General features: G+C 45.4%; 1 protein-coding gene across 14 annotated transcripts in view; it reads right to left on the bottom strand.

The window, feature by feature from the left end:
* Positions 1-27952, bottom strand: part of LOC100750227 (tight junction protein ZO-1) — a 189318-nt gene that overhangs the window by 18089 nt on the left and 143277 nt on the right. For 6 of the 14 annotated variants that reach the window (XM_036980662.1, XM_036980666.1, XM_036980669.1 and 3 more), the window contains 22 exons: positions 25814-25870; positions 22881-23005; positions 22598-22700; positions 22193-22517; positions 21768-21874; positions 20760-20928; positions 20349-20490; positions 19769-19780; positions 18668-18703; positions 15820-15956; positions 11721-11826; positions 11429-11579; positions 10248-10356; positions 9824-10043; positions 7264-7448; positions 6972-7067; positions 6612-6638; positions 5636-5718; positions 5125-5335; positions 3334-3434; positions 2693-3043; positions 960-1259 (listed from right to left, as the gene is read on the bottom strand). In XM_036980662.1, the coding sequence (XP_036836557.1) occupies positions 960-1259; positions 2693-3043; positions 3334-3434; positions 5125-5335; positions 5636-5718; positions 6612-6638; positions 6972-7067; positions 7264-7448; positions 9824-10043; positions 10248-10356; positions 11429-11579; positions 11721-11826; positions 15820-15956; positions 18668-18703; positions 19769-19780; positions 20349-20490; positions 20760-20928; positions 21768-21874; positions 22193-22517; positions 22598-22700; positions 22881-23005; positions 25814-25870 (3153 nt within the window). The remainder of the gene's footprint in view (positions 1-959; positions 1260-2692; positions 3044-3333; positions 3435-5124; positions 5336-5635; positions 5719-6611; positions 6639-6971; positions 7068-7263; positions 7449-9823; positions 10044-10247; positions 10357-11428; positions 11580-11720; positions 11827-15819; positions 15957-18667; positions 18704-19768; positions 19781-20348; positions 20491-20759; positions 20929-21767; positions 21875-22192; positions 22518-22597; positions 22701-22880; positions 23006-25813; positions 25871-27952) is intronic. The other 8 variants (XM_036980670.1, XM_036980673.1, XM_036980674.1 and 5 more) reach the window with 6 other exon arrangements.

Genomic DNA, 27952 nt, shown 5'->3' with positions numbered 1-27952 from the left:
AAACAGAAGATTAATAATGGCTGAAGAAGGAAGCAGAGGAGAAGCAGGGATACCTGAAATAGAGACACTCAGAGGTAGGGGTTAAAGGTCAGGTCAAATAGAATGCAGGTCTGAATGTCAGATCACAGCAGCCAATACGCACAGGAGCTCTCCATATATATCAATATATACACACACACAACATACCACTTTAGTTTAAACTGCAACCCAAAAACAAAACCAACAAAGTTGAGACAAAACAAAATAAAAATATATATCTTGATAAAATTACAAGCCAAATTAAATTGCCGCAATAAGATATCTGGAACTTTAGAAGCAAATGTTTATCGTACAATGTAAACCATTTTAAAAAACATGGCATTTGAAAAGTAGTCATTGAACAACATAACTTTCTGAACTCAGAAAAGTTATTATTTACTTTAACTTCATGGGATGTTTAAAACGTATACTCCACAGTTGGAGCGGAATGGCTACATTTCAAATTCAGGGAATAAAACATCAATAAAATATCCAAAATACTGATGACTTTAAGAGAATGTCGCCAAATAAATGTATATAATTAAATGGTCCATTCAGTCTGCATCAACTAATATACCACCACTATCTGTTCTATTGCTACGTTTAAACAGAAAAGAGAAACCAACTGAAACATGTTGTAGCCATGCAAAGAGGGTAAGCAACAGTGAGAGCCTCAGGTTCTTCGCTGCTGTTCTCTATATAGGTACCACACCAATGCAGCAATCAGTCTATATTCTCCTCCAAGAAGCCCACTGTTGTTTACGAGTGCTCAGATACAGTCTCTCTCTCACTCTCTCTCAGAAGCACACAGTGGACAGCGGGCAGGCATGCAAGAGTGAAAGGAAAGCGTGTGACGGGCGGTACACAGGCAGGCAGCGACAGGCCACAGCAGACCGACAGCGGGGTCGGCCGGGGCCAGGCCACGTCCAGACGATGGGTACCTGTGGTTCTGAACTGGGCGGTCCGGATTGTAGGGGTTCGGGTTCAAGCGTTGGGGCCGGGGCCAGGGGCTGAGCTAGATCAGGGGTGGGCATCCTAAGCCAGTCAGCCTCGGGGCCGGGGCCTGGGCTGGGTTCGCTCTGGGTAGCAGCGATAGGGCCGAGGCTTAAACCATGGCTCAAACCAGCTACACCATTTACGGTGTTGTCGACAGCAGGGGGCACTGCCTCTGTCTCAGCCAGTAACACAGGCTGCTGAGGGAGGATAGGCATGGTGGCCGGAACAGCCTCTGCTTTCTCATTCTGTGAAGTGGTTCAGAAACGTTTAATACACGGTGCTACTGCACGAGGGATACACCCTCACTAATGTTAACGTTACAGCGTAACACAGCCTGCTCTGTACCTCCTCCACCGACCGACTCAGTAACTCACCATCCTCGGACCAAATTCAACTGATGGCTTTAGATGCTCAATCTGCCACGTAAGAATTCGCAACAGGACAACGTTTCTGTTGTTAATGTAGTCTGATTGGATTTTAATTCTAGATTACAGTACAATGTTTTGCTTTTCTTTTTTTTCTCTTACACATCAGAAGACAAACTTTGTGGATATCATAATGGCCGAATCGACCCAGATAAATACATTTACAGCAATACGTGGTTAACACTGACATTTCCAACATGCACATAATACTTTCTGGTATCACGATATCAGTCCGAATCACAAGTGAAACAACTAGGAAGAGCACATAGGTGGGTACCGATACAGACACTTGACAGACACAAAACTTCTTCGTCAGTGAGAACATCGACATCAACAAAAACAGTCACACCTAACACAGGTCGTGAATACCGATTATAACAGTTACACTAACACAGGTCGTGAATACCGATTATAACAGTCACACTAACACAGGTGGTGAATACTGATATAACAGTCACACTAACACAGGTTGTGAATACTGATTATAACAGACACACTAACGCAGGTCGTGAATACTGATTATAACAGTCACACTAACACAGGTTGTGAATACTGATAATAAAGTCACACTAACACAGGTTGTGAATACTGATTATAACAGACACACTAACGCATGTCGTGAATACTGATTATAACAGTCACACTAACACATGTCGTGAATACTGATTATAACAGTCACACTAACGCAGGTCGTGAATACTGATTATAACAGTCACACTAACGCAGGTCGTGAATACTGATTATAACAAGACACACTAACGCAGGTCGTGAATACTGATTATAACAGTCACACTAACACAGGTCGTGAATACTGATTATAACAGTCACACTAACGCAGGTCGTGAATACTGATTATAACAGACACACTAACACATGTCGTGAATACTGATTATAACAGTCACACTAACACAGGTCGTGAATACTGATTATAACAGTCACACTAACGCAGGTCGTGAATACTGATTATAACAGACACACTAACACATGTCGTGAATACTGATTATAACAGTCAAGCTTATTCTTGCTTTTTTCATTTTCTTTTCTTCAAAAATAAAAAAAACACGCACACAAACAACGATAGTGAATAAATACTTAAGTGGACACAAATGTTCTTTCCATCTTTTTTGTTTGTTTTGTGTTAGTAGATAATACTGTTTTAAAACACTGCTTCAATAGCGGCGCCAGAACACCCTCCTCACGCACACCACGGATTCGAGACAACAGGGCAGATGCACGGCTCTCATAAACGGTACCTGCTGGGCCGCTGGTGCCTTGAATCCAGCTGGGTCGATCCGGTTCAGGGGGTCGGGCTGCACTGTGTGCTGGTACCCGCCGTACCCCAGGGGCTCCTGGATTACTGGCGGGTCCTCTCGGACGGGCTCAGAGGAGCGGGTGATAGCGGGCTCAGTGGGCAGGCCCACCTCGTCGTTCAGCGTCTCGTCTAGTTCCTGGTCGGTGTAGGCCCCGCCCTCTGTGTCCGTGTCCTCGTAGTCGGAGGTGTGGCGGCTGTCCGTGCTGTACATGGAGTACTCACTGCCCGGAGCCGACAGGTACGACAGACGGTCATCATGCAGATCCAGGTCATCATCTGGAGCACCATCCGCCTGGGGAGACACGACAGGAGGACAGCAGGGGAGAGAGGGAGGGAGAGGGACAAGAGAGAGAGGGGGAAGGGAGATAAAGAGCAGAAGCAGCAACATTACAGTGAGGAGAGACAAAGAAAAACGAGAAATGAATGGCAAAGAGAAATGAATGGGAAAGAAAAACGTATTAATACACAAAATACATTGTATATTAAAAATGTCTGACATTTATTTTGAATACAACATTTTCATTAAAGTGAAATGTATTAGTAAGTGTTTGATGATGTTAGTCTCGGCGCTGAGTGTCCTACCTTTCCCTCTGAAACCCACACCAGCTGGTTCTGCTGCTGTTGAATGGTCTCCTTCAGGGCACCGTACCACCCGTCATTCATATTATTCATGTTAATGGTGGCTTGGGAAGGATAGAGAGAAGAGAAAGAGCAGAGACAAAGCACCTCTCAAATGAATACAGAGAACCAATGACACAATTCTCATAATCACTGAAAAACTGTTCTTATAACCTCATGAAAAACTATTAGGATTAACACGTCAGAGCCTGGTTACCCGATAGCAATGGAACTTTGAAAAAACACCACGCAGAGAGAATGGTCGCTTATCATGCCGTTGGAGCATGTGTACAAACTGATAGGCTCAAAAGAAAGGAAGCGCTGTTCTAGGATTTTTCATAATAATGACGGCGGATTAGCTCCTAGAGAGATATTTGTTTGGTATACTCAGTGTTTATTGAGACAAACTACAGACAGTAGCCTACAGGTAGCAAAATAGAACTCAATTGACTAAACATGAAATGTATTTCAATATGATTGAAATAGGCCTATACACTACTGTTTATATTTTAATGCAGTCATCTCGATGTTAATTTGAATCATCTTTTTATATGTCGCTCGTTTGGATCAATTGTAAAGACATTGGCAACGTTGTATTTGTAGTCAACTTTGTTCTGAAGTTATCGGTGGTCACAGAGAGACATATAAACCATGTGATTATGTGTTTAGCGAAGATCTTCTATGTAGAAAGTGACGTGGGAGGGCAAAAAACGACACACTTAGCTGTTCTACGAGTGGTCTGTGGCAGGCGTTAGATTCCGAGCGTTTTCAAGTGCAACATTAATAACGATGGTTTTGGGAAACAGCTAAGGAGATGTAACGATGCTCCTATGAAGGACAAAAACTTAACCTTAAGATGCTTTTGGGAAACCAAGCCCTGAACAAGTAATTAATTGATATGTCTAACTATCATTGATTCAGATATTGATGATTAATTAGTATTCTACATGAGTGGAAAATCTTATTTCTAGTATCACTGCTTGTATCATCCCAAAGCTGCTCGTCTCGTCTTGTCTCAGCACCGGTTGTTGCCACGGTTGTAACTATGAGCTGTCATGAGTCCAACAACACAAGGTCTATAGCGCTGCCTGGCAGCTGTCAATCGGTTTGACCTGACAAATACCACAGGTGACACTTCTCTCTGTTGTTCTCGCTCTCTCGAGGCTGGTTCTAAAAAATACCAGGCAGTGCTTCATTTACAGACCCATGTGGAATAAGGGAGTAACTCAACGGTGATGGGAAAGAAGAGGCCTGATGTGTGTAAAAAAAAAATGAATTCACGCCTCCCATTTCATACGGGGCAGGGACGTGCAGGGAATGGGTAATGACGGCTGGGGTCCTGTGGGAGGTTAGCTCGGAGCCCTGAGCAGCCCTGCCTGCGTGAGGAGGGGGGGACACAGAGAACTGCACCCCGCTAAGACACTGACTGTACTGTGCCACCGGCTGATAGTCCGCACCAGGGGCGCAACTTTCACTGGGGACGGGGGACATGTCCCCCTCGCCACATTCTGAAATTGCATTTTTTTGTCCGACCCAGTTTTAGCATTGGAATGCGATACAAAAAGAGACAACTGTGTGCTTTAGGATCATGCGGACGCCTCAGAGTGGTCGGGTAGGCTGTTTGGAGTGTTTATCCAACTGGAGTTGCGCCCCTGGTCCGCACTACAGTACAGCACGCAGCCCTAGCCTCTCTCACTCCTGACAACTCCATCCACTCACTATTTCTCTCTTCCCCTCCCTCCCATAGAAACTCACTGGTGAAGAGGTGGTGGTTGTTCTTCCTCAGTTTGAGGGCTCTCTCGTAGAGTTTCCTGGCTGACTTCCTGGACTCGGGGCACAGCCTGGTTCTCATGGTCTTGACGCCCTGCTTGCTGTCTGGGTTGAGGAACACCACGATGGGGTACCACTGGGCGTAGTTCAGACGGTCCACAGCGTTGGGGGTGATGTCCAGCACAGCATGCCGGTCCTAAGGACATCCCCCCCCAAAAAAAATATGATTATTTGATCTAAATACTAACACTAAAAGGTTTGCTCAGATTGCTGTTTTAGACTATATTTTTCATATATTGGTCAAATAAAAACACTATCCCATGAACACCAGAGAGCAGTAGCGAGCCATGGATGAGTATATCTATGCATGTGTGTTGTATGTGCTTTAAGAGGGGATCTGTCTGTGAGGTTTTCTGTCAGGGTGCATGCATGTGTGTATACGCGTGTGCATGCGTGTGTGTGTATGCGCATCCGTGTAGTAAGTAGTCTCGCTCACCCGGTCAATGATCTGTTTAATGGTGTGGAGACGAATGATCCCGGAGCTGCGCTGGTCTTTTCCTGCGTCTTTGGGCTCACTCTCTGCAGAGGGGGAGAAGGGACAGTGTTACGGTGTCATATTACTGCAGAGCTCACTATACATCTCAGCTCATTACCTTCACCCTAGTGCATGCAATATGCCTTAAGCACATTTCAAAACATAAAATAGAGGTAGTGTCATTATGAATGTGCGCGTGCAACTACAGACATCACAGTATAGTATAATCCGCAATGCAGGAAATGTGTTACATGTGTGAAAAGCATTGAAGTGGGATAATGCACATTCAAGAAGATAGGGAATCATTTCAAATAGAGTCATGATTCAAATTTAAAATGGATATAAACGTCAGGGGAGTTAAGCGGGAATGTTCTAAGAAGGTGAATTGTTTAAACATGGCTAGCCTGGCCTTATCTGTCTATCTGCCAACATAAGGTAATGGCCCTTTGAGAGGCCAGCTGACCTGGGTGCAGTTTCACTACTCAGATCTCAACACTTATCACAGGATCTTTCACCACTCAACCCTGCATTCTAAATCAGCATTCTAGATTGCAGAGTGCTAACATCACTAGCCCTGACAATTTCAGTCACAAACACACCAATGGCATAAGGCATCTTCTCCAATGTAATGTAAAAATTGAAATTTTAAGTACAGATTATGGTGTAATCCACACACAGACATTAGGGTCTTGGGAATTAAGAATGAAGACTAGTACTGTTATGTATGCAGCTTATTTTCTATAGGATAGCAACTGTGCCACGGGTACATGCTCCATAACTAGCTACATTGTCATTCCACAACCTCCCTACAGGCTGAAACAGGCCACACATGACCAACTACAGAAAACACATCTACGGTACAGAGGGTAGGCTACCACCTAGCTAACTAGCATCAATTAGCACTGATACAAACAAGTTGATGCACTTCATGACATACTTTCCACTCCTTCATGTTGCTGTGTTTCTGAAAAGAAAATACAAGGTTTACAGAGATATAGGTTACGCAAAATATGTCCAGGGCTGGAATCACTTTACATGTGGATTTTGGAGTAGTGCACTTAGGAAAATTGAAATTCAATACTGTTTCGGGTATTAGAATGCACACTACATGCTAAAGATGCTAGCTACTCCCTCAAGTGGACCTGGAGTAGGCAGATGAGGGTGCCCTCTAGTCTCTAACACAGAGCTGCTCTAAGCACTGTGTTACTCCAGCTGTGTGTGTGTGTGTGTGTGTGTGTGTGTGTGAGTGAGACACGGCTGAGACAGACAGTGAGATGGCTAGCTAAAGGGTACTCACTGGCAAGCTCAAACAGGTCAGGCTCCTCTCTGGCCAGCTTCTCTCTCGCCACGTCTGCGATGGACCCAAAGATCACCACAGGCCTCAGGAAACCAGCTGGATAACAGAAGACACAAAACACCATATTTGACGGTCACAAGGTCGAATTTGTAGGCAAACACATGGCTGCATTCCAATTTCCACACTAGCATATATTTTAGAATGAAGCAATGTACTGGGAAAGCATTCTCAGTGGTAAGCTAGTTTAGGTATTGTGACGTATCCCATGGACCCTGCTCTGGAGATCACCTACCCTCTCTCAGCACCACCCTCTCATAGGCAGGGAACTTGGTTTGGACCGGCTGGGCAGACAGGTCCTCTCTGCTCTTCCTCAGGTTCCTCTTGGAGGTCCGCAGACCACGGAACCTCCAGAAGTCAGCCCTGTCGCCCCCTGGCGTTTTGGGGAGGGTGTACTGCACACTGGACAACTGCTCTGCCCTGTGGGAGGGCGATTGGAGAGGTGTCAGGCAACAGGCAATGGATTCAAAGATTGGATTTCAATGGAAACTGCCAACATGCCCTTTATTTTGAATTAGTGCAGTTATCCAATGTGTCATTTACGGCCCTGTTACCACTATTCTATTGTGAAATACTTCTATACCTTAATAGAACCTAGAATTCAGTAAACATTTGACTGAAAGCCTCCCGGGTGGCGCAGTGGTCTCTGGGTTTGAGCACAGGCTCTGTCACACCTGGCCGCGACCGGAAGGTCCATAGGGCGACGCACAATAGGCCTAGCGTCGTCCAGGTTAGGCCGGTAGGGATATCCTTTTCTCATCGCGCACTAGAGACTCCTGTGGCGGGCCGGGCGCAGTGCACGCTGACCAGGTCGCTAGGGGTACTGTGTTTCCTCCGACACATTGGTGCGGCTGGCTTCCGGGTTGGATGCGCGCTGTGTTAAGAAGCAGTGCGGCTTGGTTGGGTTGTGTTTCGGAGGACGCATGGCTCTCGACCTTCGTCTCTCCCGAGCCCGTATGGGAGTTGTAGCGATGAGACAAGACAGTAACTACTAATAATTGGATACCACGAAGTTGGGGAGAAAAGGGGGGTAAAAAAACAACATTTGACTGAAGAGGAGACTGGCATGGCTAGGGACACAACGTGGCAGAGTAGCCCCGGTGCACCGCATATAATGGTTACGTTAATGTATGCAAGTGATAAATATCTGTGTCACGCTGGTATGTTGGGAGCACTGTGAGGTTCCCATCTGCCCCATGGTGTGGAATCTCTCTCTCTCTAAACATAGCCAGGGGCTGTAGGTCAGGCCAGGCCTAGACTCCAACAGGGACTCTGTCAGTTTGCTGTTTCATTATGAATAGATAGTCTCCTACCCTCACAGGACTCATAGTGCAAATGCATTCTCACTAGAGCAGTTGTCACCCGTGTAATTGAGACTAGGGGTGATGTTAATGTGGCCTACTTTACACAGCCTAGTTCATCACCTTATGTTAGGGTTGTTGTTTACCATCTCTACACCGACAGGAAGGCTGCTGGTGTCTTATTTGACTAATGCTGTCGACCCCCCACTCTACCTACCCTACCCTCTTGTCTCCACCCAGAGTAGGCTCTGCTGTATTCTACCTGTTCTTGTTGGGGATGACGTCTCTCTCCGCTGTATTCTACCTGTTCATGTTGGGGATGACGTCTCTCTCCGCTGTATTCTACCTGTTCTTGTTGGGGATGACGTCTCTCTCCGCTGTATTCTACCTGTTCTTGTTGGGGATGACGTCTCTCCCCGCTGTATTCTACCTGTTCTTGTTGGGGATGACGTCTCTCTCCGCTGTATTCTACCTGTTCTTGTTGGGGATGACGTCTCTCTCCGCTGTATTCTACCTGTTCTTGTTGGGGATGACGTCTCTCTCCGCTGTATTCTACCTGTTCTTGTTGGGGATGACGTCTCTCTCCGCTGTATTCTACCTGTTCTTGTTGGGGATGACGTCTCTCTCCGCTGTATTCTACCTGTTCTTGTTGGGGATGACGTCTTTCTCCGCTGTATTCTACCTGTTCTTGTTGGGGATGACGTCTCTCTCCGCTGTATTCTACCTGTTCTTGTTGGGGATGACGTCTCTCTCCGCTGTATTCTACCTGTTCTTGTTGGGGATGACTGCTCTCTCCGCTGTATTCTACCTGTTCTTGTTGGGGATGACGTCTCTCTCCGCTGTATTCTACCTTTTCTTGTTGGGGATGACGTCTCTCTCCGCTGTATTCTACCTGTTCTTGTTGGGGATGACTGCCTCTCTCCGCTGTATTCTACCTGTTCTTGTTGGGGATGACTGCTCTCTCCTGTATTCTACCTGTTCTTGTTGGGGATGACTGCCTCTCTACTGTATTCTACCTGTTCTTGTTGGGGATGATGCCTCTCTCCTGTATTCTACCTGTTCTTGTTGGGGATGACGTATCTCCTGCATTCTACCTGTTCTTGTTGGGGATGACTGCCTCTCTACTGTATTCTACCTGTTCTTGTTGGGGATGATGCCTCTCTCCTGTATTCTACCTGTTCTTGTTGGGGATGACTGCTCTCTCCTGTATTCTACCTGTTCTTGTTGGGGATGACTGCCTCTACTGTATTCTACCTGTTCTTGTTGGGGATGATGCCTCTCTCCTGTATTCTACCTGTTCTTGTTGGGGATGACTGCCTCTCTACTGTATTCTACCTGTTCTTGTTGGGGATGATGCCTCTCTCCTGTATTCTACCTGTTCTTGTTGGGGATGACTGCTCTCTCCTGTATTCTACCTGTTCTTGTTGGGGATGACTGCCTCTACTGTATTCTACCTGTTCTTGTTGGGGATGATGCCTCTCTCCTGTATTCTACCTGTTCTTGTTGGGGATGATGCCTCTCTCCACCTCCTGGTGGTTCTTGCCAATGCGTATGGCGAGCCAGGAGCCCAGCTTGCCGTTGTAGAGGGTGTCCACTACACGGAAAACCTCTCCCTTGTTGAAGCTCAGGCCGTACGGAGACTCCTTCTCATACTCAAAGTGGGTCCGGATGTAGAACGAGTCACCCACATCTGACTCTACTATCCGACGGTAAACTGGAATTGAGGGAAAATGGTAGAAGAAGAAATGAAGTAGGGAAACATTTTCAGGTATACAATTGAAAGCGTGTGTAAAGTTCACATGTAACCAGGTTAACTTAAAATGTGTATTTCTGTGCAAACGCAAATCTATACACTCTCAGACCCTGTCAAGATCGCAACGTGCATTTATCTAACATCTGTTTTCCCCATGTTACTCACCATCCTTCTTCTTCTGGGCCAGAATGGTGACCTCTTCACCCCTGGGAAGGTCTAGGAGGAACAGCACAGCCTCCTCTCGGATGATGTTAGCAAAGTCTACGTTGTTTACCTACAGAGAGGAGGGAGAGAGAAGAACAGAGACTATCAGGTCTCCAGGGTTCAGGCCAGTCTACTTCCCCACCTCAACGCCCTGCGGTCCCCAGCACAATATCACGTTTATTTACCCTGCTGCAGAGCCAGCGTTTGAACCAGGAACACATGGGGTTGAATCATAGAGAACAACGTTCATTCTCCTCAGAAAGGAGACTTCAAGTCTATCTCAACTAGTCACACTGTGAAGGCCAGGAAACACTCACAGGCTCCCTGCCCAGGGGTGGAAAACAACATCCTGGTTTGTGTCTGAAACAGCACCCTATTATCTATAGTGCATTACTTTTCCCTACATAGTGAAGAGGTCAAAAGTAGTGCACTATATAGTGAATAGGGTGCCATTTGGGACACATTCCTGGAAGCCCACTCATAGGGAAAAGCACAGAGCCTAGATATGTGTTTGTACAGCAGGGAAGGAGGCTAGCAAAGAGGAGGAGTTAGCCCTCCCCACATACCACTTTGACCCATACTGTGGTGTGGGAGGAACACAAAGCATGGTGTGTTTCGTTAAAATGTGTGGCTAGTGATAAACATGATTAAATGAATCCAACTCTGATATCAGAGAGGACTTCCATCAGAGAACAATAACAACGACCTCTATTGTGTGGTTCAGAGTAAACAAAGGAAAGACAGAGAGGAGAAGAGCCAGGCGTTGACCTCAGACTGATTCACTGTAATTACCATTTTCTATCTCACATCACTATGACCAGTGACCACACAGTAGAGGTCATTGTTGATCCATCGGCTAGTGGGTCACATAGTTTAACAAAGTGTTTCCAACTAAGCGTGGGCAGCGATGAGAACGTTTAAAGAACGACAGCAGACGTTCTCCAGCTAGTACAGAACAGAACATACCCTTCAATACTAACTACTGTGGAAAAAAACAAACCACATATCCTGCGCACTTTCCAAAGAGGAAACTTCACAATGGCCTTGTTGACAAAAATGTGACAATCATTAAAAGTGATGAAACATACCCAACAGCTAATAATAATAAAATGTGTAAAGCAGGTATGAGATAAACTTCTTACCCTGAGAATCTGGTCTCCTTCCTCCAGACCTTCCTTGGCAGCTGGGCTGTCCTCCAGGACTCCGGCTACAAAGATGCCCACGTCGTTCCCTCCGGCCAGCCTCAGGCCAACACTCTCCCCCTTCTTAAACTTCACCAGCTTCATACTCGGCCTGCATGGGGAGTGGGCATCATACACAAATAGACGTTTAGATCCTACTGTTCTACAGGGAGCCATTACATTTCAGCAAATAACATGGTACTGACATATATGGTAATAATAAAATGGCTTTAACAGGAAGACTGAGGATTACCTGAGGATGCTGTCATCATGACCAGCGCTGGGCACTGGGGCATCAGAGGGGCTGACTGGAAGGTCAACATCAGGCTGGCCAGGCTGGGCATACACTGGCTTTGGTTCTACAGGACCAAACACACACTTCAGTCACATACTGATAGTATGATCACACACACTTGTAACACACTAACCTGGTAGAGGAATGTGAATGTAGAGATGACTATCTGAGTTAGAGTTAAATACAGTGGGGCAAAAAAGTATTTAGTCAGCCACCAATTGTGCAAGTTCTCCCACTTAAAAAGATGAGAGAGGCCTGTAATTTTCATCATAGGTACACTTCAACTATGACAGACAAAATGAGAGAGAAAAATCCAGAAAATCACATTGTAGGAATTTTAATGAATTTATTTGCAAATTATGGTGGAAAATAAGTATTTGGTCACCTACAAACAAGCAAGATTTCTGGCTCTCACAGACCTGTAACTTTTTCTTTAAGAGGCTCCTCTGTCCTCCACTCGTTACCTGTATTAATGGCACCTGTTTGAACTTGTTATCAGTATAAAAGACACCTGTCCACAACCTCAAACAGTCACACTCCAAACTCCATTATGGCCAAGACCAAAGAGCTGTCAAAGGACACCAGAAACAAAATTGTAGACCTGCACCAGGCTGGGAAGACTGAATCTGCAATAGGTAAGCAGCTTGGTTTGAAGAAATCAACTGTGGGAGCAATTATTAGGAAATGGAAGACATACAAGACCACTGATAACCTCACTCGATCTGGGGCTCCACGCAAGATCTCACCCCGTGGGGTCAAAATGATCACAAGAACAGTGAGCAAAAATCCCAGAACCACACGGGGGGACCTAGTGAATGACCTGCAGAGAGCTGGGACCAAAGTAACAAAGCCTACCATCAGTAACACACTACGCCGCCAGGGACTCAAATCCTGCAGTGCCAGACGTGTCCCCCTGCTTAAGCCAGTACATGTCCAGGCCCGTCTGAAGTTTGCTAGAGAGCATTTGGATGATCCAGAAGAAGATTGGGAGAATGTCATATGGTCAGATGAAACCAAAATATAACTTTTTGGTAAAAACTCAACTCGTCATGTTTGGAGGACCAAGAATGCTGAGTTGCATCCAAAGAACACCATACCTACTGTGAAGCATGGGGGTAGAAACATCATGCTTTGGGGCTGCTTTTCTGTAAAGGGACCAGGACGACTGATCCGTGTAAAGGAAAGAATGAATGGGGCCATGTATCATGAGATTTTGAGTGAAAAACTCCTTCCATCAGCAAGGGCATTGAAGAAGAAACGTGGCTGGGTCTTTCAGCATGACAATGATCCCAAACACACCGCCCGGGCAACGAAGGAGTGGCTTCGTAAGAAGCATTTCAAGGTCCTGGAGTGGCCTAGCCAGTCTCCAGATCTCAACCCCATAGAAAATCTTTGGAGGGAGTTGAAAGTCCGTGTTGCCCAGCAACAGCCCCAAAACATCACTGCTCTAGAGGAGATCTGCATGGGGAAATGGGCCAAAATACCAGCAACAGTGTGTGAAAACCTTGTGAAGACTTACAGAAAACGCTTGACCTCTGTCATTGCCAACAAAGGGTATATAACAAAGTATTGAGATAAACGTTTGTTATTGACCAAATACTTATTTTCCACCATATTTTGCAAAAAAATTCAGTAAAAATCCTACAATGTGATTTTCTGAATTGTTTTCCCTCATTTTGTCTGTCATAGTTGAAGTGTACCTATGATGAAAATTACAGGCCTCTCTCATCTTTTTAAGTGGGAGAACTTGCACAATTGGTGGCTGACTAAATACTTTTTTGCCCTACTGTAGCTACGGGATAGGAATGGGATAAACATTATGTAACACTAGAGCATGGTTCTTGAGAAAATCAGTGTTTTCTTGGGACCCAAGCTCATGAAAACATGTTCCCTTTTCGGGGCCTTAAGCGAGATTTGGTTTGAAGTTCCCCTTGACCTCACAGGCAAAATACACTATACTTACAAAAGTATATGTGGACACCCCTTCAAATAGTGGATTCGGGTATTTCAGCCACACCCGTTGCTGACAGGTGTTTAAATTCGAGCACAAAGCCATGCAATCTCCATAGGAAAACACTGGCAGTAGAATGGCCTTACTGAAGAGCTAGGTGATTATCAACGTGGCACCGTAATAGGATGCCACCTTTAAGTGCTGTTATTGTGAAGTGGAAACGTCTAGGAGCAACAACAGCTCAGCCGCGAAGTGGTAGGCCACAAAAGCTCACAGAACTGGACCGCGAGTGCTGAAAAGCACGTAAAAAACGCCTGTCCTGGGTTGCAACACGCACTACAGAGTTCCAAACTACCTCTGGAAGCAACGTCAGCACAAGAACGGTTTGTCGGGAGCTTCATGAAATGGGTTTCCATGGCTGAGCGGCCGCACACAAGCCTAAGATCACCATGCGCAATGACAAGCGTCCGCTGGAGTGGTGAAAAGCTCACCGCAATTGGACTCTGGAGCAGGGAAAACACGTTCTTTGGAGTGATGAAGCACACATCTGGCAGTATGATGGACGAATCTGTGTTTGGTGGATGCCCGGAGAACGCTACTTGCCCCAAAACATAGTGCCAACTAAGGTTTGGTGGAGGAGGAATAATGGTCTGGGGCTGTTTTTCATGGTTCGTGGTAGGTCCCATAGTTCCAGTGAAGGGAAATCTTAACGCTACAGCATACAATGACATTCTACACGATTCTGTGCTTCCAAATTTGTGCCAACAGTGTGGGGAAGGCTCTTTCCTGTTTCAACATGACAATGCCCCCGTGCACAAAGCGAGGTCCATACAGAAATTATTTGTTGAGATCGGTGTGGAAGAACTTGACTGGCCTGCACAGAGCTTTAACCTTAACCCCACTGAACACATTTGGGATGAATTGGAATGCCGACTGCAACCCAGGCCTAATCGCCCAACATCAGTTCCCGACCTCACAAATGCTGTTGTGGCTGAACGGAAGCAAGTCCCCACAGCAATGATCCAACATCTAGTGGAAAGCCTTCCCAGAAGAATGAAGGTTGTTATAGTATTAAAGGGGGGACCAAATCCATATTAACTCCCATGATTTTGAAATGAGATGTTCGATGAGCAGGTGTCCACATACCATGTTGTGTATTTTAGTTCACCCTCTTCACGGTGGAGAGATTTTTTTTTTTTTTTTTTAAATAGAATTTCCTGCAATTCTACACATTGTTGCCATGGGGTGTAGAGAATTCTTTGCAGTTTTAAAGCTAATTTCATGCAATTCTCTATATTTTGCCATGACTTATGCCATGCTAATATGATATTTGAATGAGAATGACTAACAAAATCAATGGGGGCCCCCTGGAGGTCAGGGCACCTGGTCGGTATTCGTTTATGACAGTGGAGGCTGGTGCGAGGAACAACAGGAGGACTGACTCATTGTAATGTCTGGAATGGCGTCAAACATGTGGTTCCCATGTGTTTGATACTGTTCCATCTATTCTATTCCAGCCATTACAATGAGCCTGTCCTCCTATAGCTCCTCCCAGCAGCCTCCTCTGGTTCCTGATTACTACAAGTTTACTGTAGATAGCTGGCTATACTAACTTAGCAATACATTTTTTTTATCTGACATGGCTAATGTCAGTGACTGACATTATAAGAGAAAAATTGCTGATGCACAATCCTATTTCGAAATTGCACCTTGTGAATTATACTATTCTAACTCTCAACAGTAAGTTGAGACCAAGGCTGAGTTCCTAGCCAAAATAAATAAATAAATAAATACATATATAGATATATTATTTTACTCTGACATGTCACGACCCACCATTAACATGTTCATGATGACCCATACTTTAAGAAAGACTGTGTGGGGAAGGCCCATAGTACTCTAGTCTAGAGGAATGAACTAGAGTACTATGGACTGGGCTTTTCTGATATGTGGGACAAGGAGTACAGAGTGCATTCCAATCTAGGGCGGAGGAGAGGGGGAAGCAGAGAGTAATAGGCACAGTACAGAGGAGTGTCAAGGCCTGTTTTGGTTCAGGCAGTTAGACAGGTGGAGGCAGCTGTGGAGGCAGCAGGGGCCCTGACTGACCTGGCAGTGGGGGCAGTTTGTCCTCTCTGGCCAGTGGCTGGTCGCTGATGGCCTGGATTAGGGCCTCCTGGGAACCTTTAACAGGAGTCGACATCACCCCGGGCTTGGAAATCCTCTCCTCATCTCGACTTCTGTGGCTAGAAAAAGAAACAGTTGATTATTTATTTTGGGTTTGTTCATTATTTCCTTTGTAGGCCTAACATGTGAGATGAAGAATGGTAGCAATTATGAAGAGAGAATAGAAAGGTGGATGGATGAACCCTGAGTCTAATTATTTATTTATTTTAAGTATAGGAGACAAAACAATGTCACACGACCTCTGCACCCTCTCCACAGAGCGCTTCCTACACAGGCTGCTTGGAGAAGGTCCTGTTGTTTTATCCCAGGGACGCAGCCACAGTGACGGAGTGTGTGATCTGTGTGTGTTGTTATGAGAGCGTTGTGTTACTGACATCACAGCGTGGAATGAGTGATAAGGCACTAGGAACAGTAAAGAACGGCCAAAACAGTAAGGAGTTAAAAAGGAGAACGGCCGTCTTCGACTCAAACTATTTGAACTACACGTTTATAGGGTCCGACCTAGTCTCTGCTGGCCTTGGTTTCACCTCTGCATCAGCAGCAGAGCAGACTCCAGGTGCTTTCAGCTATGTGGTCTACAGAATCCTCTCAACCCTACAGTATCACTGACAACCACACAGAGACCAGAAACACTACTCAGTCATACCGAAGCAGACATTTTTCAAAAAATGTTTTGATTGAGAGCTGTGTGCATTACAAATGATTCATTCCATTTCCCTTCTCAACCTTTTAACCAAACCACAGCAGCAGTACTGTATACCTGCCAGAGCCAGTCCCAGCTCCAGCTCACCACAGCCAGTGTTCAGATTCAGATGTGTGAATGCCGTGCTCCGTCTCTGCAGCTCTATTCGGCTGCTTCTTAGAACAATGGGTTCGAATTCCAGCCTGGTCACATGACCCCGAAGCTGGCACAGGACTCCAGCCAGCATCCAGCAGCTTTTTACTCAGGAGGAATGTAGCGGTAAGCTACACTACAGCTGGACTGTGCCACCATCTTACACCCAACACTCTCCCTCCCTCACACAGGACTTTAACAGGATAACATACACTCACTCTCCCTCACACAGGACTTTAACAGGATAATATGCACTCACTCTCCCTTCCTCACACAGGACTTTAACAGGATAATATGCACTCACTTCCCAAAGACAAAATCAGACTCAAACAGCAGCAAACCAAAACCTATTAGCTTGAAAAGTGAAATGGGGATCCTTGCCTTCCTAACATTCAATATCCTGTCTTTGTGAGAACAAATGAAAACACTCCATCAAAAGTGAGGAAACAAATGGGGGGGGAAAATACACACACATTTCCTAGACGCAAAATGCTTCTTTTTTAGTTGAGTTGAGTCAGCGACAACTTAAGATTTAAGATTAATTCACAACACATGGACCTAATTTCATCCTCATATTGAAAGAAAAATGGAGACTACCTTTTGATAATCCATATCTATTTCATACTTTGAATGAAAACTACAAGTGACAAATTGCAATTGCAATTATTCAACAGTAAAACTCCTGATAATGTGTTTGTAGTTCAGAGTGCATTGGGGACTGTAGAAATAAAGATATATTAAAAATGGCTGCAGTACATGCAGAGCAGTCTGCGCTGCAAGGGACGAATTTCAACAAAGCTGTAATCGCCTGTCTGTCTGTCTATTTGTCCGTCCGTCCGTCAGTCAGAGCGGGCCTATTGGCCGGTCCTGGCAGCAGCCCTTGTCCCCGTCCTAAATCTCCCGTGCCCTCCCTGCCCTGTCCTGGGTGAAATGGTGTTAAGAGGCAACACATCAACTAAACAGAAATTCCTACGTAGTGCTGTCCTTTTACCTTGCCTCCCTCCCTCCCTCCTTTCTCTGCTCTCCTTTTCTAAACACAACAGTACACAAGGATCAAAGCACAAATCTGCAATCTGTTTCCTTATTTCCTCCTGTGGCGTCAATCTAAGGTTACACTGTATAAATGGACATCTCAACCCAATAATCTTGTTGTGATAAAATGTGTTTTGCATCATGGAAAGAGGGATACTTTAATTTTGTAATTCCCATAGACCACTGTCGTAACAACCATCTAAAATGGGACTGTTGCACAGCTATATTTTGTTATTTGAGGAAAATTCCTTACAAAACTAAATGCAGGAGGCTAACTAACACTATTTCACAGTTCAATGAGGTACTCTCACAAATACGTTTTTTTATTTCAACTTTATTTACACAGGTAAGTAAACTAGTCAAGTCTTGATTACAATGACGACCTGATGGTATATTAGGGAATGTATTCTCACAGGGACAAGAGAAACATTTCACTATAGAGAAAACCTCAACTATGTGAACTGTCTGATTCTGGGGCAAATCTCTGTGGGAAGTGTGTCAAATTCCTGCCTGGCCTCCTGCATAGCAAATACATACTGTGATGAGTCCTGCAGGCATACTGGTCTGGTTATAGCCAATCCCTGCTGACACTCACCATTTAGTCCCTCTTGACTGACATTCATAAAGCGCAAACAGAGTATGGCTTCGAACTAAACTAGCAACATTCAAACCAAGTGCTCAAGGCTCATCAATACAAGGTTCAGGAATACAACATGTATTATGTTACTCATTGTGTACGCACACAAAGACAAGTAACACCAATTCAATATCCCCAAACCTAAAGGCTAACTCTGGAAAGAAAACGAGACAGAAAGACAGTTTATTGACCTAAGTACTAACCTAAACTCTAGGATGGTCTCAACAACTACTGGCAGGGTGTTTTTGTGACATTGTGACACTTACAGTGGGAGTATTCTGTGTAAGAATGTCCCTGCGTTCCTGCATTGAGACAAGAATTGTTATTCCACAGTGATGTTGACAGTTACATTGGGGCTGATTTACAGTAGTTGGTTACTGGAGTGGCTTGGTGACAAACAGGCAGCTGTAAATCACTAACAATTGGTCCCTCCAGATATCTAGCATCTATCTAGCCAGGCATTCATTCCAGCCTCTGATGACAAACTGACTTTAAAGCCATTACACAATTTTGCCATTCATCTGATTCCATATGGGCTGACAGGGCTTGGGGTTTAGACCCAGAGCATTGAGGAGAGACCAGTACCGCTATGAAGTACCAACCAACCGGCTGTTAGTTTTCCCATTTCAGATCAATGGTACAGCTGCTTATCTGCATTAACGCCATCATATCAGGATGTCTAAACACTACAGTACAGCAGCACTGAGGAAGGAGCTAAAGACAAGGTACAACAGGGGGCTAGGGGATGCTAAATCTGTGTGAGATCTCTGTCAAATAAATAGGACTGTTCACTGTGATTCAAAAAGAACGCACAGAACCAATACTTGCAGAATCTGAAATGAGCAGGGCATTTTCAGGTATCTGACCCTCCATACATGTGCTCTGCAGCAGAAATAGCCACAACAGGAGAGGACAGAGGACATGGTAGAGTTTGGAAGCAGAACACTTGACTTGTGTTTCGTTTTGAATCCAGGGCTTTCTTTTCTACAGAGCCTCTCCTCCAGGGCTCAGAGCCTTTCGCCAGAGAGAGAGACACACACAAAGCTCCATCTGGGCAATCCATCCCCATCCTGGTTAATTGCTGTGATACGGCAGGCCGTGTGATCAGAAACCAGCAGCAGCCTTTCCTTCCACAGCTCTATCCCTCCCTCCAGCCCCTCTGGGGTCAACACGCCACATAGTCAGTCTGAGAGGAACTGTCAAGCCTTGCTCTGTAAAGGCACCTCATCTACTGGTCTACTTCTCTGTATAGCGACTATCTACTTAGTCAGCTACGCAGGCAGCTATGCAGGCAAGCCAGTCGCCACTACTACATGTCTGTCAAAGCCGGTTACTGCATCTCTCCACTGCTTTCCATGCAAACTTACGTTAGCCTCCAACTGAAGAGATGGAAAGAGAAAATTGTGCAACAGAGGAAAGAAAACACAAGACATTCAATTGACTGGGAAAATGGAAGAAATGAAGCACATGTTAATATTTAGACAGTTTATCAAATATATAGTTAACATTGTACTGACTGATGCTTTGGCCCATTCCAGGCTGGTGGTGAGGGTTTAGGTTGTGATGAGTTATTATGGACACTGTATATAGGGTGACTATATGGTGAGCTATAGGGAGGGGTGCAGGGGACGGGACATCGATGTGGAAAAGCATCAATATCCTCTCCTCTGGCTCGCTGTGACCTCTGACCCCTACAGCAGGTCATTATGGGACTGCTGGGCTTATAGAGGCACATCTTTCTGTTCTATTCATCCTGTCTTCATTATCTATTGATACACAGCCCTCTAGAAGTGCTGGCGATTAACACTAACAAACCATTTACAGGCTTTAACATGACACATGATGAGGCTTGAGTTGCAGCGCTGTGGGTGTCTGTGTGATATGTATGACAGCTGTGTGTCCCATGAGGATTGTGCAATATATACTGTATGTGTGTGTTTTCCTTACCTGCCATTGCTAATCTGCCGTGGTGAGTGTCGGGAGGGGTCCGAGGGCTCAGACCGGGTAGGGGAGCGGGATCGACTGCCCCGTGCTCGATCATGGGATCGAGTGGAATGGTCTGAGGTCAGTGAATGAATTTCTGAAATGTCTGTTAGAACAAAGTGGTGTTTAATATGGCAATTGAACCATGACAAGTAAACTAAGAAAAAAAGAAAGTAAAAAAAAGAGAAGAGAAATCAGTGGAAAAAAGATGAAGTAGTAAGTTTTCCTTTTCAGATACCTCTGGGAAATTGCACCCACATAATATCATGCCATATTGTGAGCTAAACAAAATGGTGTTAGTCAATATGAGGTCGTTAAAACACGAGATTGATTGAGGTTAACGTCCTGTAGATAACGCACAGAGCTCCATCTCACCGTCTCGGTCGGAGTTGTTGCCGGAGGGAATGCTGTCGTCCATGTCGGGGATGTTGAGCAACGTGGCTCTGTCGTCTCTCTGCACCACCATCTTTAACTTGCCCTTTGACCTCTCGATCAGCTTCTTAGCATCTATTAGCGACAGGTTCTCGGTCACTGTGCCGTTAATCTGAAAAAAAGAAAGAGGCTGTTTAAGGAAGATTCTCATCATTGTACAGTTTAACTTTGGACTCGTGCAACAGCACACATACACCAAAGCCATACAGTACAAGACCTATAATGACGTTTAAAAATGTATGATTTTAGCAAATGTTCCACATGCTCAGTGAGACTGAACACATTATATTTTATTGCATAAAAATGAAATCACCACTCCCTTGTTTAAAATGTTTATAATGGAAGTCTCACAACCACATGTTATCCCTCTTCCTTGTACACGCTTTCATAGTTACTACATTTGGAAGACTCAAGTTCGATACAAGGACACTCTTTTGAACACAGTGAAGTGGACTAAAACAGTCAGTCAGAGTCCAGGGTGTACCTTCTTGTGATGAGGTAAATGTTTCCCATCAGCGACTGACTAGTCAGGAACAAAAGCGAGTGAAGGAATGCATGGAACGCATGGCCCTGCTTGAGGACTGAGTAGCATACTAATGAACTTTGAACTCCCATTACAGGCATCTCTCTGAGGGAACATATAAACAGCGTGGCTAGAAGTCATAGTGAAACAGTGTGTTGTGTTAATGAAGTCAGTATGACATTGTACATCCCTCCCCTCTCTAAGTCTTTGTGAGGCCCTGGCAACATTCCACTATTTACACGAGCTTACTAGTGAATGCAGGCCCAAAATATTGCCTCATGTGAAGTGGTATGCTTAGTATATATCTGCTCTGAATCTCAGCTCAGTCCCCGTTTCTTTGAGTGCCCGTCACAGGATTTGAACCGGTGGCATTCCTACTCCAGGTAATCGTCTATAACGACCAGCCCCATCATGTCTCTGGTTCTCACCTTCAGCACCACGTCTCCCTCCTGGATGTTTCCGTCCCGTGCTGCTAGGCTCTCTGGGGAGATGTCCTTCACAAAGATGTGGCTGGCCAAACGCAGACCATACTCTACTTTAAACAACAACAAAAAAACAATTTTAGCAAAGTACTGTGCAATACCACACCTTAAACTGTAGGGTCAAACTGACAATGCAAAGGAAAGAAAATCGGGCCTCCCGAGTGGCGCAGTGGCTTAAGGTACTGCATTGCAGTGCTAGCTGTGCCACTAGAGATTCTGGGTTCGAGTCCAGGCTCTGTAGCAGCCGACCGCGACAGACCCATGGGGCGGCGCACAATTGGCCCAGCGTCGTCCGGGTTAGGGGAGGGTTTGGCTAGCCCAGAAAGAAATCATTCATTCTGAAAACCTAAGCTGGACATTGCGGTGCCCACCTTCATTCTTGCGGGACTTGACAAGGGTGACTTTGGCGGGGCGAGACGGTGTAGAGGAACCTTGGGATCGGCCGGAGCGGGGCGAGATGCTCCTCTCTCGCGAGGCACTGTGTTCCCGCCGGCTGCTGTTGCTGCGTTCACGCTCGCGGTCGTTCGTCCGCCTGCTGGCCGTGCCGCCGCTCGTTGCTCCGTAGGCGCTGGTGGGCCCGCTGTGCGGCTCGCAACCATCGTCTTCATCCGTGTCCTCTTCCTCGTGCTCGGACATAGTCTCCCTGTCTCCCGGGCGGGACACCGGGATCTGAACCTTCCGTTTTCTTCTGATCGTCTGGGGGGAGAAAAGGATATATCATCATTCTCAACCACCTCAAATTACCTGGCTGGCCATTCCCGAGGAATACAACTCACTATTTTTGCATTCTTTCCACTCTTCCGAAGCTGCTGCACTGCGTACGCATGCTCTACGTTATCCATGGACACCGCATTGACCATTACCACACGGTCATTTTCCCTGGAAGGAGAAGAGAAACAAGGACGCTCAATCACGGTCAGGATCTACATTGACCACTCCCAAATCAAGACCATAGCGGTAACACATAGGGCTGGTTACCCAGACACAGATTAAGCCTTGTCCGGAACTAAAAATCAGGCTCACAAGAAAATCTCAGTTGAAAGTGTTTTCTGCACTTACGATAAGAGTCCTTCTGCTGGGCCTCCCTTCAGGACGTCGGAGATGACAATGGAAGTCTCACCACTCTGGAAGTGAGGGTTGTCCCGGCCCCCTGAGATGGCTATGCCGAACCCAAACCCTGGGGCCTGCACACATCACACACACAACAGAAGTTGGAGACATGACGTCTGGGACAACAGTGCATGTTTTCTTCATTTTATCCATCTGGGAGTTTTGCCTGAATGCACTTGATGAACATAACACTGTACACAGTAGAAGGATACATACTTCCTCAGTTTAGTTAGTATAGCAGATTTAATACATAGAAAAAAAACACAGCTACTCTAGACTCTAGTCATTTTATTTAAGCACAGTCAAAAGCTATAAAACCATCCCTTCATGTAGCCTAGATATAGCAATAGGATTAGTGTGTGTTATGTCCATGGTTGTCTTCAAGGAGAGAGAGAGAGAGAGAGAGAGAGAGCGAGAGCGAGAGAGGGGAGAGAAGAGCGAGAGGTGTCTGGCACAGTGATCTGATCTGCTCTCAGGGCTCTCTCCTCTCTAGTCAGTCTGTCACCTCTGACTGTAGCCTCCATTATCACAGCCAGCCTGACTCTGTCCTGACTCCTGATCTCCTGACAGATGGCCAGGCCAGGACGCCACTCAGGACTGGAGACCGAGAGGAGACACTTATAGTAACCGTGGTGGTGATACGCTCGCTGACACAACCACACATTGACAGCATGCCTCTAGCCTGGTCCCAGATCTGTTAGTACTGTGTAGGCAACTCGTATGGTTGTTGTTATGTTATTAAACATTGCACTCTTCCAGACAGCCAATGAGATAATCCCAGTCAACAATATGTCTACACGTCACCTGAGGTTACACTAGTCTAGTCCTGTGAGTGTATGTCATTGAAAGGTCTTAACACCACATTTTTTACAACATGCTTACTACAGTGCAATCATGGGGTAAACTAATTTAAGTGGTAGGCCTATACCAGTGTAAGTGGGATAATAATATGGTTTTGTAAAGGGAGTGGGTGGTGCCAGAGTTATGCCTTCACCACTGTCGTGATTCTACTCGTTACAGTAGTTGTTTTGCTTTCCAATGCTCTAGTGTAGGGGTTGTTAAACTATTTCAGCCTGGGACCAAATGAGAATTTCTGTGTTTTCCTGGGACCAAAGCTCCTGAAAACAGGCCCCCAAGGGGGCCTTAAGCGAGATTTGGTTCGGGAGGCCCACCTCACCTTGCGGGCAAAACATTTTTGAAAGTTAATTTTGTGCAATTCTACACATTTGCCATGGGACATAGAGAAAATGTGTCTGTTTTGAAGCAAGTTTCATCCAATTGTACACATTTTGCCATGACTTCTGCCATGTATCTGAGTGTGAGTGACTAACAAAATCACGGCTTCAAATATGCCTGTAACAGGCAGCATGCCGACCTGTTCCCTGTCCTGTCTCTTAAACAATGACAATACAGGGTTCTTATACCCCTACCCATAGTGCATTTGACCAATGAAAACAAGGCATTTCACATTCAAAAGACATGAATTACAATCTAAACGTCCTTCAGATCATAAACATACTTGAATATATACCAGCACATATCTCAATAACTGTCCTAAACCATGGTTAATGAATAACTAGACTTTGGGGATACGCGCTACAACGCACCCCACCTGCCCGTCAATTCTCTGAACAGGAAATTAACAGAACAATCTTCAATAAATGAGGAAATACAAGGTATTCGCACACATTTCTGACAATCTACCTTCACATTTTAATTAGTAAACAATATCACATTGTACTTTTGATCACTTAATGTATGACCAGAAACAGCCTATATTAAAAATCGGGAGATGCAGCACAACAAGAGTCTTCCGCAGAACTAACGGCCGGCGCTCCCAACTCACTCTTAACACACCGTTTCTCACCTTTTACAGATGACCAGCAACAATCAAGAGGACATCTCTAACCCACATGATTATCAATAAATAAATGTGCTTCTCATCAACAGTAAATCATCGTCAGTGTCTGGTTATTCATCATTTCTTTAATTCAAGTGATGGAGGACATGGGACAATCATCACAGTGACTGACATCACAAGAGAAAAACTGCTGATGCACAACCACATTTAGAAACTGCACCTTGTGTATTTTACTATTCTAACTCTCAACAGTAAGTTGAGACCCAGACAAAAAAAAAGTATTGGCAACAGTGTCAGTGAACTCTAATTTGAATAAAAAAATGATTAAATCCATGGATTTAAAAAAAGACAAATATTTATATAGGGTACTAGTAGTGGTGGGCAGGAAGAACATTGCTACAGTTACATATCAGGATATTATTTTTGACCACATATCGTATCTTTTTGACAATAATTGCAATAGTATTTTATTTAGTTGAGTTATTTTTGCACATTTTATTTCCATGATTGATCACTTGTTTACTCATGGCTTTCTCGACCCTCTGCAGCAGACATATGGTAAGCAATATGTTCAGAACATCGAATTGCAATAAAATCACAGTATCGACTCGCAATACATATAGAATCGTGAGAATTGCAATACATATTGTATCGGTACCAAAGTATCGCGATAATATATCGTGAGGTCACTGGCAATTCTCAGCCGTAGGTACTCACATAGACCAGTTCATGTGTAGTCTACACAACATACAGTATTCCCTGTGATCCTGGAGTGTCATGGGGATGGCTGCCAACAGGAAGAGAAGAGAAACACACAGGAAGAGGACGCTATATAGCTCTCTCTTCCTCACCGCAGCTTCCTGACATCTGTATGCTGGGCCCATTGTGTGTTTCATCAGCACACTTCCTGATCCTGCAGCTGGCCTTCCCGGCACTGAGAGAGAGGGATGATGATGTAGGGATGGAGAGGGCTACATAGGAACAGAGAGAGAGAGAAAAACGGAGAAAGGTAAACACTTACTCTGTGAAGGGTCACTGTGTGCTGTTCCCATATTACAGTTTCCTCCATCGCTGCGCTCTAAGACAGGGAGAGAGAGAGAGGGAGAGAAATGTCACTATCATTAGGGTAATGAGGGTAAGCGGTTAACACTGTGATAATGAGCATTCTGAACCAGGGTAAAAGTCCACGGGAGGTAATGTATACAGAGTAAAAAAACGAAACTCAAAATGAAAGGATTTTCTTCTAAAGGTTGACAGAGAGATTGAACTTGTGGTAGACCTCGGAGTGTCTCTGGGTGGCTGGATACTCAGTCATGGTTTTAAAAGCCTATCATGTGCTCCCTCCGTTTGCAGAGCACTTGTGATGGTCTGGGTTTCATGCCGAGAGGAGAGGAGGCGGAGGCTGCCTGGAGGGCAATGCTCTTTACTGGGTACCCAGCGGATTGACAGAGAGAGGAGAGAGAGAGAGCCTGAGGACCATTATACCCCAAACACTGACTGACTGCACCACAGACCACTGGGATGTTCACCACTGCAGTGTTACTTAACACACAGACATGCACACACACACACACACAGCAGCAGCTTCGCCACCGTTGGTTCCCACATGTCCGTGTTACTGCATCACTGGGGGTGAGACAGACCCTGGAATTGCTTGCACTTTTGTGAGTACCAATGTGAAGTGTAATCTGCAAACATTATAGACGTGTGTTGCACAGAGTAGACAGCCCGCACAGATTCAATCTGGTTTACAGTGCAAGAGAACATTTGTTTGCTATAAAAAGATGGACAATCTTCAGTTTGTTTTGAGGTTCATCCTAGGTGAGAAAGGTCTACCTGGACCTCGGTGCTGCTTGCCAGTGTGGATTAAGCTAAACAGTAACACAAAAGGAAACACCAGCGACCAGACAGTGGTGGTGAATTCATCACACAAGCAGGCAGCTCCCTCCCTCTCTGGGTCTAACACTGTCCTCTGTCCTGTCCTCTGTCCTGTCCTCCCCACAGTAAAGCTCCACCCGTGACTGCGTTTTGGCCTGCAGCTGTAAATCACAGCTCTGCACCCACAAATCCACTTTTAGAAGTCTGACTGATGCACAACAAGCCCTTCTGGTATCCTGGCATTTAGCTGTAATGATACAGCTGCTCTAATGCAGAAGACCTGCGCTGGAGAAGAAAAAGAAAAACAAGCAAACACCTAACAACATTATGACCAACCTCCTCTTCATCCCCATCATCACAGTAATCATCCTCAGGACTACTGCGGTCTCCTCTAGACAGTTCATGTTTTGTCTGGCTAATGCTGAGTGGACCTGGTGAAGACAGCACAAATATGAGTCCCGGGTATTTGGTGCGGGGCCCAGAAATGGAGATGTTGGTTTGGGAGAGCTGAGAAGCAGGGTGGAGACAGCCATGGAGTTCACAATAAGTGACACAGCATAGCCTTCTTTCATACGAACATGTCTGGAATGGCCAGACTGGGAATATTATGCTAATATTATATGACTAAGAAGTTACAGGAATAACATGACCAGCAACATGCATTTTTCCTCAGAAATCCTGTTTGACTCAGTGTGTTGTCAGAGTGTGGGTAGGAGACGGGCTAATGTTGTCAGAGTGTGGGAAGGGAGAAGGGCTAGAGTTGTCAGGTTGTGGGTAGGGAGAAGGTCTAGAGTTGTCAAGGTTGTGGGTATGTACAATACGGTCGTTTTGCCAGGGTATGGGTATGTACAGTACGGTTGTTTTGCCAGGGTGTGGTATGTACAGTACGGTCGTTTTGCCAAGGTATGGGTATGTACAGTACAGTCGTTTTGCCAGGGTATGGTATGTACAGTATGGTCATTTTGCCAGGGTGTGGGTATGTACAATACGGTCATTTTGCCAGGGTGTGGGTATGTACAATACGGTCCTTTTGCCAGGGTATGGGTATGTACAGTACGGTCGTTTTGCCAGGGTGTGGGTATGTACAGTACGGTCATTTTGCCAGGGTGTGGGTATATACAGTACGGTCATTTTGCCAGGGTGTGGGTATGTACAGTACGGTCATTTTGCCAGGGTGTGGGTATATACAGTATGGTCATTTTGCCAGGGTGTGGGTATATACAGTACGGTCATTTTGCCAGGGTGTGGGTATATACAGTACGGTCATTTTGCCAGGGTGTGG

Source organism: Oncorhynchus mykiss, chromosome 6, assembly GCF_013265735.2.
Source record: "Oncorhynchus mykiss isolate Arlee chromosome 6, USDA_OmykA_1.1, whole genome shotgun sequence".
In the NCBI taxonomy this organism is placed as follows: Eukaryota; Metazoa; Chordata; class Actinopteri; order Salmoniformes; family Salmonidae; genus Oncorhynchus; species Oncorhynchus mykiss.
The sequence above is the reverse complement of the archived record's forward strand: the minus strand, read 5'-3'. Positions and strand labels throughout refer to the sequence as shown.